Source organism: Netta rufina, assembly GCF_964035555.1.
Source record: "Netta rufina genome assembly, chromosome: 3".
In the NCBI taxonomy this organism is placed as follows: Eukaryota; Metazoa; Chordata; class Aves; order Anseriformes; family Anatidae; genus Netta; species Netta rufina.
In genome coordinates this window covers 26,365,124-26,378,026 of record NC_140125.1, presented here as the reverse complement: position 1 = coordinate 26,378,026, position 12,903 = coordinate 26,365,124, and the positions used below count along the sequence as shown (strand labels likewise).

The 12,903-nt window shown below is 43.3% G+C and overlaps 1 protein-coding gene across 2 annotated transcripts in view; it reads right to left on the bottom strand.

The window, feature by feature from the left end:
• The window catches only part of SLC35F3 (solute carrier family 35 member F3), a gene marked incomplete at both ends in the record, with an annotated part of 158,547 nt that overhangs the window by 28,601 nt on the left and 117,043 nt on the right, over positions 1-12,903 (bottom strand). For both annotated transcript variants that reach the window (XM_084283367.1, XM_084283368.1), the window contains one exon: positions 7,380-7,704. In XM_084283367.1, the coding sequence (XP_084139493.1) occupies positions 7,380-7,704 (325 nt within the window). The remainder of the gene's footprint in view (positions 1-7,379; positions 7,705-12,903) is intronic.

Below are 12,903 nucleotides of genomic sequence, written 5' to 3'. Positions count from 1 at the left end.
GCCCCAAGGTTTGGCAGCTTCCTTTATGAACTAGGGAAAAAGCCAGTTAACGAAGTGCTCTTCATCTGCAGCTTAATGCTGACCGGGGGTCACTCAGTGCTGCAGGACATGACATTTTTTTCAAGCAAAAGCCATTCCATAAACATGTTGTTTCATAGCACATGCCCCATCATCAGGTAACAAAAACAATTACTTCTGTCTGCAGCCCTTGCCTCAAGCACCATTACCTCATAGGAGGCACATAATACAATTATTTCAGAGTATCTGCTCAAGACACAGGAGAGAAGACAAAAGTAATGGAACAACGAGACAAAATTACAGGATGGCACTTAATTAAATCATCCTTGGAATGGTTTTGCAAACCAGGCTCAAGAGTAAAGACCATATATTTCTCCTGATCAGGCAGTACCCAATTTTCAGTCTCCCTTAGCATTCCACATAGCTCCAAAAGCCCAGAGCAGGTGATCCCCAACAGACGAAGGATTTTCAGATTAAGGGAAAGATTTTCACCAGGCATGAATGTTAATGAATGTTTCAGAACATCATGGTCAGAAATACAAAGGATTGGTTTCCTAAGAAAGGAACCATGGCAATTTTCTTACTGGGGCTAAGACACAAGCTCTCAAAGTAGCTGCAAAAGTTGGGGGTAGGTTTAGAAAGTGAGGTAAGCACGTAAATGCCTCTCTATGTACTTAAGGCTCACATGCAGGCTTCGCGTTGTGAGAACTGGCTCCAGGGAGCTTAGGACTTGGGCACTGACTTTGGGGCATTCTGTCAGACCCTCACACCATCAGCTCCACGTAGGAACCAAGCTCTCACACCACACATCTGAGGAACAGAAAAACTACCACCTTAAGCCCAGGTCCAGAAGAAGCTTTTTAAACAACAGGCTGCTCATAGAGCACATTTTTGACATTTGGCTGAGAAAATTTTGTTTCAGAAGCCACAAAGAGACAGAAACCACGACATTACCTATTAATCACCTAAGAAAGCAAATCTCCCCCAAGAAACAGCTAAAATGATAACTTGCATGATAATCTGGCAATAAAGCAGCACAGCTGTATTGTGACAAGGCAGCAGCTAGGAGCCACCTACAGAGCTCTGATGGCGTGATGCACCCCTACCCTGTTGCCCACTAGGGTACGCAGTGTTTTCAAAAGCACTGCCACAATTTTTGTCAGAAAGAGGTAGTTCCTCAACTTTGAGAAATGGAAGATAACAACAGCATCACCCTGAGCTCTGTGGCTTGGACTGCAGCTGAGCTAAGCCCAAATCGATTCTCCGTGCCTGAGTTTGACTCTGCATGCACAGCAGGTGCCCACCAGCACTGCCCCTACCACAGCCAGCACATTGTTCCAGCAGGAGGAGTCACTGCTACTGCTACTTGTTGACAGTACAATCTGGCCTCGTTTTAGCCAGAAGCCCTGGAAAAAAGTGCAAATTTTTCAATGCAGAGAGGCAGTGAAAACAGCCTATGAATAAGTACAGATGCCCACCAATAACATCACCAACAACAATATAAACACCTGCAGCAGAGACACAGATGACCATGAGTGTGATAAACCTCTTGCAAAATATTCACAACTTCTTTTAATTAATTGCTATGATCCCAAGAACAAAGGTAAGCCCTGACAGCCTGCTGTAGAGATCAAATTGATTTAATTTGGAGTTTATCCTGATTTGTGTCTAACTTGGGTAAAAACTGGATCTTTTAACAGTTCTTGTTCTTTGGTTATTTTTTTCCCCTAACAAGCTAAAGGGACCTTGCATTGTAAAGTGATTTTATTTTGAGGAACACAAAGTAAATAGGTATTATTTTAAGGCTAATGTACTGAATTAGAGAAATAGAGTTTATAAACTGCAGTTTTTTGAAAGAAAACATGCTTCATTGGGTGACATTTGCTAAAAACACTTGCCTTCACCATGTCTTGATGCTTTTGTAGCTTATTTATGACTCTGTTAATGCAGTCTGCTCTGGTGGTGATGCTCCCACCTAAGCAGTAATATAAATCAGTATGATGCCAAAAGTCAACCACACTGCAACATTTTAATGCAGATGGATAACAGAGACTCATGAATACAAAAAGCTAGAAATCAATAGTAAAAAAATATATCCAGTCATGCCAAAGCAGGCTCTAACCTTCTTCCCTTGCAGAGCTGCATCGTGCCCAGGTGGCACCAGCACCTACATGGCCAGGTTCTCTGCCTGCAGCAGGAGAGCTGGGTGGTGCTGATGGTTCGCTGAATGACACTTTGGCATGAGTCAGAAGTGAACTAGCAGACTGGGAATTACTGGGGTTGTTGGCTAGGACCTTGTCTCCTCCGTGCTAACAGAAATACACATGAAACACACTGAGAAACTGGCCCACACTGTCTGACCACCACAGAGCTAAGTCTCAGTTCTGAGTGCATATATACATAAAGCAAAAGTAGCTCAGTTAGTAAATTGGTAAATCAGCATACATGAGACCTATTACATCGGTCCTTTTGGTCCTTTTCCATTGTTACTTCCAGTATTTTGGTTCAGCTCCAAAGTAATAACTATACCTCAGTTTTACCCTCAACTTTTTTTTTTTCCTTCTTTGCCAAGAAAAATGTTCAAATTCCTGCAGATCAGTGGCAGCTAGTTTTGGGGCAGTATAGGGACAAAACTTGAATTCAGTGAAAAGGAACACATCAAAACATGTTCAGATGTGGTTGTGGATCACTGCAGGTATGTACAATGAATCTTTCAGTCACCCAACACCTCCCCTGTATTCAACACTGTTGAACAGATTTAGTGTTAGCTTCTTTTGCTTTCTTTAGCCCTAATGCTTTATGAAATAATAATTGAGACCTAAATAATAAATAAACATACAAATAATCACATACACCATTGTGGAAAGTCCTGCCCTTTCCTTCTCCAAAATCTTCAGATAAAGTCGTATCATCAAAATAAACACACATTCTGAGGTATTCTCTTGCCAAAATGGGAACAGAGCTCTATTATTCCCCAGCTGGCACACACAGAGTAAATCTTTACAAAAGGTACGTTTCCTCCTGCCTGGAGATACGCAAAGCCAAACAAGGTCTTACAGGGATTTTAATTTCATCTTCCATGTAGCCAGGGAGCTTTAAGCTCTAGTGCTTTTAATTTATGTTACCTCATAAATTAATAATGTAGATATGATGGAGGGCAGCTCATCAGATTAAATGTGTCATTTTATAAAGCAGTTTGGAAGCAAAAAGTACGAAGCCAAAATGAAGTACTCTTAAATGATCCATTAGGCACATAAATCATTACATGTGTTATTTCTGGACTGGACAATGGTTGAAATGAATGATAATTCAGTTACTGTAATTTTATTTTAAGCTAGCAAGTCTTTGCACAAGAAACAAGAGTGCAGCGAAGAGCCTGGAGTGCTCTTCTGTGGCCTGCTGGAGTTTTCTGGGTCACTTCCCTATAGACACAGACCTGTGCGGAGGGTGCACGGTCCCCTGGGAGCAAGCGTGGGACAAGTTCTCCCTGATCGATTTAGATTTGGGCACAACTCTTTCATGTGATGGAGCTGTATGGGGAGCACACATCAGTCTGTATGTGAATGCAGGTATTTTGGTTTGCCTTCATTCATTCTCAGAAGTAGGGAAGGGATTTTATTCATCATCAGGCTCTGTGAGGCTGGATACAATTTGGATGGTTTCAGCACTGCCTCAGTGAAATCGCTAGTGATTCCCTCCCTGTGCTGCAGACACAACTGGCAAGTCTAGCAGGGCTTACACAGGAGGTTACTTACTATGCAATGTGGGTCAGTCAGAATCCTTAATGCTTTACATTGCAGCCTAATACTCAAAATCTTACAAAGAGACGGAACAAACCTGTTCTTAATGTGCTACTATAAAGGTTTGGTGCCAGATTTACTACTGTGGTATATGCTAGAAAATGGGAAGAAACTGGTACAGCTTTAACCTGGTTTGTGTCCACAATAAATATGTTCTCCTGTGAGATTACAGAACATACACATTCATATCTATATGGCATAGTACATACACCTACAGGTATAATACAGTAGCAATTCAAAACCATAATAAACCATACAATCAGTATAAGAGGGAAGGCTCATCTATTCACTGCTCCTACATTTTATAATCCCTCTTTTTTGTATTTTTCCTAATGATCACCGTTCATTACATGTTCTTTAGCTGTACGGCGAGCTATACTGAGGCACGCCTGCCAGCTCAGACCTCTCAGAGCCACCCACACAGGCAGGGGCGGTGTGAAGGCACTGTCTGTGCTGCACTGAAGGCAGGCTCAGCTGCCCAGCCCTGACGAAGAGGTGGTGGCAGCACAGGTGTCCTCGGGAAGCTTTGCTGCCAAGACACTCAGGTGTCTATAGATTTTAGCAACCTGCCTAGGCAAGATCTGAGAATCCTCTTGTTTACTACCTTACTACTAAGGTGACTTAGATGTCATATTCGTACCTTCTTCCAGTACCTACTTTTCATTTATCTCACTGCAGATTCCTGCCAGAGAGCTTAGATAATAAATTAAATATATGAAGGTGAAGGATAAATGCAGCAGCAAGTGATTAAGCAAGGTGGTTTTTTTTTTTTTTTTTTGTTAGTTCCATATCAGAACTGTCCATTTTAATTATCTAGAAGCCCATCCATCCACTGCCTCCATAACATGTCTGATTGTGCCTAGAGTACAAGCTTTTCTGAGGATGGTAATGCCTCATACAGACCTGCCAAGTTTCTGTATAGCTGTGTGTCGTGGTTTAACCCGGCCGGCAGCTAAACACCACGCAGCCGTTCGCTCCCCCTCCCCATCCCTCTCTGGGACGGGGGAGAGAAATGGGAAAGTGAAGCCCGTGAGTTGAGATAAAGACAGTTTAATAAGACAGGAAAATAATAATAACAATAATAATAATAATAATACAATGGTGATAATAGTACTACTACTAATAATATGTACAAACAAGGGACGCACAATGCAATTGCTCACCACCCGCTGACCGATGCCCAGCCTAACCCCAAGCAGTCCGGCCCCTTCCCCCAGCTAGCCACCCCTATATATTGTTTAGCATGACGTCAGATGGTATGGAATACCCCTTTGGCTAGTTTGGGTCACCTGTCCTGGGTCTGTCCCCTCCCAGCTCTTACTGCACCCCCAGCCTGCCTGTTGGCAGGACAGAGCAAAAGGCTGAGATGTCCCTGGCTTGGTATAAGCACTGCTCTGCAACAATTAAAACATCGGGGTGTTATCAGCACTCTTCTCATCCTAAGCCAAAACACAGCATTCCACCAGCTACTAGGAAGAAAATTCTGTTCTAACTGAAACCAGGACACTGTGTACATATATATATGTATATATATACAGACATGCACACACACATACAAATTTGCACAATAGGGGGAATAATTAGGAGAGGATTCTGGAGCCCAGAACCTGACTTACATACATGTGAAATCTCAGCTGTACTGCAATACTCAGATGATCAGGAATTCTTTTTTTTTTTTTTTTTTCTCTCATTGACAGCTAGTGCAGCAGCACCAAAAGGTCTCAGTTTGGATAATGGACATGCTGGGGCAGACGCCACATAAGCACATGATTCTATGATTTTAAGGCACAGTCCTCCCTCTGAAGCACTGTCTCATGCAGAGAGTACAAAGGAATCTGAGGTCTGCAGTGACTTGCTCAAAGCCACAAAAAAAAAAAAAAAAAAAAAACCTGCAGCAAAGAGAGGAAACAAAGCCAAATCTCCAAATATCTGTTGACCCTGACACCAATAAAAACTCTGCAAATTAACCCCAGTCAATATGCTAGTCAGACTCACAAATGCACATTCTTCACTAAGCCTGCTGTAGGCTTATTTGTAATGATGTCCCCCTGCATCCCAAATAGGCTACAGGGCTTGCACCTGCTCTTCAACTCAGTCATCATTTAATTAAATGGAAGACAGAAAACCATCACCCATATCAATTAACTGTGGCAATGAGGAGCATAAGACTCTGGTTTTAACCCCAGGGATCTGGTGAACCACAGCCATTCACCCCAGAATTCATCAGTATTTAAAACATTGTCTGATGGCAACTGGAAAGAAAAATACTGACAGAACAAAGAAACTAGAATATAGCTGTTTGGGGCTAGCATTTGTTCCTGTTTTTAGATTAAGCTCTTTCTTTCTCTAACCTCCATACTTTTCTCAACCCTGAAGCCCCCATATCTGTTATGGACTAAACAACAAACTGAAGGCTGAAGTGCAGGAAACACAGCATCTTATGCAAATGTCTTTAATTCTGGACTGCTTTAGGACCTGCAGTGAACAGTGAAATTCCTTTATCTGTAGCTGCCTCAGTGATTTAGGAGAGAAAGAAAATACAATAATGGCTAATAAGCACAATTTAAACATTAATAACCTTAACCCTGGTAATAAGAGGTATAGCATAATCAGTATAACTGAGTAACCTGATTTCTTATGTTTCCCATTGTGAGTTTCCTCCTCACTGCTGCACAGCTGGAAGCTGAGAAATGTGCATTTCTTACTGTTTATTTTCTGAGCTACTTCATTAAAAGGCTGTGAGTCCCACTGTGTAACAGAAGGGGAAAAGGTTGTTCACATCCTTCCATGTATCAGGGAGGCTCTGACACAGGACGTCCTGATGGCTGATTCATCCCATCTGTCCCAGGCGCCTCCCTGAAGCCAAAAGGAGATGAGATGAAGGAGTGCTCACCAAGAGGCAGTCCTTCGAGCAGCTAGAGCATCCTCACCTCTCAGGGAGGATGGGCACTCAGGGCTTTCCATGAGTGCTTTAGGCTCAGTGGGTTTGGCTTGCTGTGAAGAAAAGGTGTGCTGAAGACAAAACACTGTCCTCGGTTATGACTGCACTTCCTCCCGGAAATAAACAAAACAGCTCGAGTTTAACTGGGATCAGAGTCTGGCCTTAGGTGTCAGGGGCATAATGCCAGGAAAATACTGTAATACCTTTTACTTGGCTATTCGAGGCACTGCACAAGTCCTGATTGTGGAAAGAAGAGCTTTCTCTGCTTACTCAGACATTGCCATAAAAGTCAGCTGTAAGGTAGAGGAAGAAGATACTAATAAAGAAAATGATGGCCACAGGAGTCTGTACAGAAAACTCTTGAGAAGTAATTACAGAAACGGTGGACTTTCATTAACTGACTTGTATGTATTTCTAATAAACCCAGACTTAGTCCTTTCGGAATCAAACTGTATTAAGAGTAATAGCAACAGCTAGCATACAACAGAATGAATTCAGAGCACCTTTTAACAAACCTGAAGAGGAAAGCAACTGCGGGTTTGATGTAATGCACAAAATGTTGGCTTAGAGGCAGAGCAACATGCAAGAGCCACAGGAGAAAAAAATAAAAGCTCCCATACCTGTATCTCTGCTTTGGAGACTGCTTTTCAGCTGACTTAAAAACATGTCCAAGATAATACAAAGGAAAGAATAAAAAGTTCCAGTTTGTTGCAAACCATGTTAGAGTGAAGGGTGCATCGAATTTCTTAAAGGTTAGTTTGGCTAGCTGGGTTGAACCCGACCAGGAGGAGCAGACACCCAAGACCACGGCCACACCCCAGAAAATTTTCTTGAGTTGTGTCACGGAGCATTTCCAGCAACAGCGGCTCACCCTTCCACCGCCTTCTGCCCCGGCTTGCATCTGTGCTTCTGCTGGGGCTGGAGACTCCCGGGAGCGCTCATCCCCTGGGGAGAAGAAAACACAAGGCTTACTGAGGAAATCCGGGCAGAATTTTAGTTTTCCCATCCTGGGGCCTTCTGAAGTCAGGTGGGGCTTTACCAGCCAAAATAAACAAATAAACACAGATCTTGCCACAAAATGTCATTCATTTTTAGATCATTGCAAGGCCTCTGGTTCAACTAAGGCATGGTTAGAATGTAAATAATAATTATCACCTCTAGATTTAAAAGCCACTGAGTAAATGGAAATTAAAATTACATGTTCTGATGTATGTAGAAAGATTTAACACGCTGCTTAAAACTGATGCTTTAAGAACATGTAGATAAATGAAAAACACAGCACTGAATTTGATAGAGCAGCAAAGGGGATTGCAGCAATAGCTGGAATCGTTATTGTCTTGGAAAACGTGGAATTGGGCAGCTTATGCAATATGACGTTTCTTTAAGAGGAGGGAGGGGACAACGTAGTAACCCTGCAGTGAGCATCCTCACTGCAACATTCGTAGCATGACTAATGCTGAACTTGGATCACCCAGCACTTCTGTGGCCCCTAGTTCTCCTGAGGCAGCTGCCAACAACTAGACCAACCCACAGGCTGCCCTGAACAGCATCTCAGACTAAACAGCCCTCACTTTTTTCAGCTTGAGTCCTGCACCAGATGTGACACAGCACGTTGCCTTCTCCCTGGTTTAACCAAGCCCAGGATGCTGCTGGAAAGCCGGGTTTCACACATGCCTTATAGCTGGACCCAGCATCCAGCACCCCAGAGAAGAGGCAGCTCCTCAGCCGCACACCTCAGCACCCAATGGCCCACTTACGGACAGTGTACAAACCAGGAGATGATTTTGAAAGACAGCAACTATTTCTATTTCTGATTTTTACTTATATCCTTAAACATGAATTGTTAGAGTCCTGACATCTTACCACTATCAGCAGATGCTGTGTCCAGGCTGTAAACAAATGAGCAATGCAGCGCTAGGTGGTTCGATTCCTACTGAGATCAAAAGGTGCTGGCAGACCTCAGCAGCAGGCCACTGTCTTTAGGGCTTTCACCTGCTGTAAACTAACTCCATTCAACATCTCCTGAAGCCATCAAGTCACCTGCATGCAACAGTCAGCAGGGATTTCTCTTAAAGGCTGATTTGTTTAGTTGGCTCATTCACTGTAAGCGTGAAGTAATAGTGATTTATGCTGGAAGCCAGAAGCCTACAACTTCAAAAGCATCTGAAGGCCACTGCATGCATTGAAAGGTGGAAAGAGAAATGTAAATACAGCCAGGATAATGAGGGACTATACTGCCAAATACTTATCCATGCTCAAAGCAGACTAAGGGATCCACATATGGAAGTCCTTCCTTATATTGGTGGGAATCAGTGGCTGGAATGGACAATCTCTTAAGACATCTTATTTCAGATTAACCTAAATTTATATTTACATAAGCTAATACATTATTAAATGAAAGGTTTATTCCAAAGGAGAGAAGTATTTAATTATTCTTCTACATAAAATAAATGTTTGATTTGAGCTAAAAGTACCATTAGTTTGCCTAGCAAAGCTGTATTTTGTAACCGTCTGATATCTTGAGATCTATGAAGAGCATTCAGCAGCAAAGGAATAAACATCTCGATTTCTGTTGGTGTTGCTGAGTGGCTTTAAAGAGATGGCGACGTTGCTGAACTCTTCACTTATTTCAGTTTTCAATAGAAGACTGTGTGGGCAGCTTCCTACATAATGGGAGATGCATCAGCAGGCCAATGAATTATCCAAAGTTAATGTAGCATTGTGTTAAACATACAATGGGAAACTCAAAAGCTACCTTCTAAACACCGGAAGAAGCTAGAATTGAAATAAGGCTGAGGCTCTAGCTCATGCTAATCATTTTAATACATTTTCTTTACACCACTGCTTGTAAGTAATGTTCCTTCTTCCCCTGTTGCCTGGCATAGACTGGTTGGAGTTCAGTTTGCTGTACAATGATACATTGGTTTCCTTTAACTTCACCAAATAATGTGCAGCTACCAGCACCTTCTTTACTGTCTACCAAACACGTCCTGCAATTATGGCTGTAATTTTAATTCCCCCCCAAGCCTTTCTAATGGGCGCTGCCACTGGAAGACCAAACACTTCCCACACCTTCAGGAACTCCCCTTGGCATGCTTCCCATGGGCCAAGGAGCATGAAACCAGCTTTAACCCCTTTCTGCTGAAGATATTTAACAGCAGGGAACATGCCTGAAGCCACTGGGATATATGATATCCTAAGACAGGTAGGTGCTCTGAATGACAACACTGAACTTGTGTTATTTTTCCTAAAATAAGAACTGGTCACTGAGACAGCAGGATAATGTGTCTGGTCTCTGGGGTCCAGTGGTTCTGGCACCCACTGAAAAGGGGGAAAATCACAACCACATGCCCTGACCCACCAGGCACTCAGTATGAAGTAATGCAGTGTTTGATGGACACTCCGCTACAGACAGCGTGGTGAGGATCTTCCAGGCTGAAGATGCCTGTCCTGCTCCCTGTTACACCATGCACGTACTCATAAGCTAGCAGTTCATCTGGACAGCTTGTATGCAACACCGCTATTTTTTAGGTCTATTCTATGGCAATTGGTCCCTATAAAATAAAGCTAAACTTTACTCATGTTCTTTCTACTCCATAGGCAAAATGACTCATCCATGTACATTTAACTTTGTGTTCAATGCACCAAGACAATCACTTTCAGCACAAGACAATACCAAGTCTACCACTTCTACAGTGATATTGCTGCTCAAGGCTTAAATTTCTAGGGATGCTCATTTTTTGGATGCATTTACATGCTGCATGGAGTAAAAACTTATCCCAGGCATGACACATTTCATGGTGATGGACCACAAATTTTGGGGTAAAAATCACTGTTGGCTTATTAAGAGTTACAAGCAGGGACTTCTTTTAACTATCTGGCTGTGAAACTGCATCACGTGCTCATTATTTCCTGTGCTCCCAGATTTTCTGTGCTTCTGTCACAAAAAGCCAGACTGTCTTTGGAAAAGGTGGAGGCTATAGATAATATATACACACATCATCCCCTCTGTTCATTTTCTGTGTTGGGGACCTGCCTTCCGGCTCCATACACAACCCCCAGAGCTGTAGTTCTCCTTGTCCACTCCCTGTGTCCCCATGGGGACAGTTTTCCTTGCACAAGTCACAGGTGCAAGGTGGGGTGATGGCAAACCCACACGTGGGTGAGAAGCTTCTCATCCTCTTTCTAAAGCTGCACAAGGGCCAGCTGGCATCAGACTCCATAGCAATTTAAAGATGGCAAAATGGCTTTTCAGAACAGATGAGGCAGGACTTTAAAGAATTTTATTTCTGGGTATTTTCCTCCAGACTTCCTGGTTTGTTTTTTTTTTTTTTTTTCCTTTGCCCCTTGAAGCAGACTGCTCTGTATGCTACTATATGCCCCAAAAGAGTAAATCAAGATGCTGAGATAGTTGAAAAATGCCTATCTTGCTTTTACTAAATTTGGCTTTCCTTTCTCCTCTTTGATCATTCCTTTTCCTGTTTCATAAATCCCAGCTGAAACCATTCCTCCCTCCCTTTCAGCCCAACCTGTCTCCCGTGGCAGTCAGAAACACCTGAAGGAAAACACCTCCAATGCCAGTGCCCTCTGGGATCCTCAATCCCAGAACACACATTCTCTGTTCCCCCATTAGGACCCCTCTTGGCTAAAAAGGGGTTCAGAAACCTGCAGTAGGAACACCCACACCGGAGCTAGTCATCCCCAGTTCCTAATTGAGTCCAGGGAGAGAAATGGGCACCAGAAGGCACAACTTATCCCACATCAGGTATATGCTTTCAAAGAAGTGCCCTATCTCACTGACTAGAGATGCAGTGGGTTACAGAAAACCCACCCCACACTGGCATCCCCTTAAGCAGCCTGTCCAGACCATTTCAAGGGTTTTAAGCCTCACTTATGGCTTAAGACTCCTGTGCACAGCTCACCAGTTTACGACTCACCATGAGGCAGAACCTCACGGTGTATCTTCAGAATGTGATACTGATAGAAACCAAGGGTGGCATTCAGCTTATCAGTTTGAGACATCTGCTGTGCAGACTTGTATATCTGAGACAGTCATTTACACTTTCTGCATAGTTAGTAGACAGAAAAAAGACATTTCCATAGCACGATTTATCTCATCCTAAAGTAGACGATTAAAACAAGCCAGATGAATCACCCTCTCCAAGTGCTTGTTTCTCTCCACCAGCCCTAAACAGTCTGGGGAGAGAAGCCCGCAGGTGGGTGTCTCTGGTGTAGGTGCCCGAAGCAGGGTGAGATGTGTCCCTCCTCTCCGCCACCGCTGTCAGGAACCAAGGGTAAAGCCATGGCAGGCAGCGCTGGCAGGCTCTGAGCTGGGCCCACGACACAAGCATGTATAGCTGTCAGCAGCAAGCTGCTCTCGCTGTTCCCAGCTCGACAGCAAATGACAGAAAGAAGTACTACAAAAGCACAGGGTGCCCTTGCCAGCCTTTCAGAGAGAGAAAGTGACCCTCGCAGACTAAGGTCCTGTCTGTTAGGGACTGAAACATGTGCCTAATGATAATGTACAACTCCCTCAGCTTCCCCAGACTATGAACATGCTTGCATGTGAGTATAATGTAAGCATATTCTTCAACAGCTCTTTAAGGCACGCTTCTGAAAAATCATTGACAGAAAGAAGAATCCTCACCGGTCTCTCTAATAATTACAAATGAGCCATCCTCAAGGCATCTGTATTTTTCTAGCCTCTTAAATGTTTTGTAGATGTTTGGGTGTTGCACAGAAAGTTTGTAAAGCTTGCAAAAATATTATTTGCTTCTAACAGATGTGGGAGATGTCTCCTGTAAGCCAGCACCTGATCCTCAGAGTGGTTAGGAGCTCTAGAAACCCGTGCCATGCAGGGGGCTCAGAGCTGGGCACTACACGAGGTATATTCACACAACTATTTGCCTCAGTAGCAGAGTCCCAAACTCCTCCAAGTGTTTTTATCCCATTTCCATCTACCACACTAGCTATGCATTATTTAGCTGTCCAGGATTTTTGAGCTAAGCTGTTAAAAACTGCTGAGGCATAATCCTGTGAAGAGAAGAGTAAGTGCCAAGTCCACAAAATGATTTACGTCTCTAATTGCCTCTGTAGCTGTCTAAATCTGAAATACTGGCATTTATTCAGATCTGTTGCCCAGGC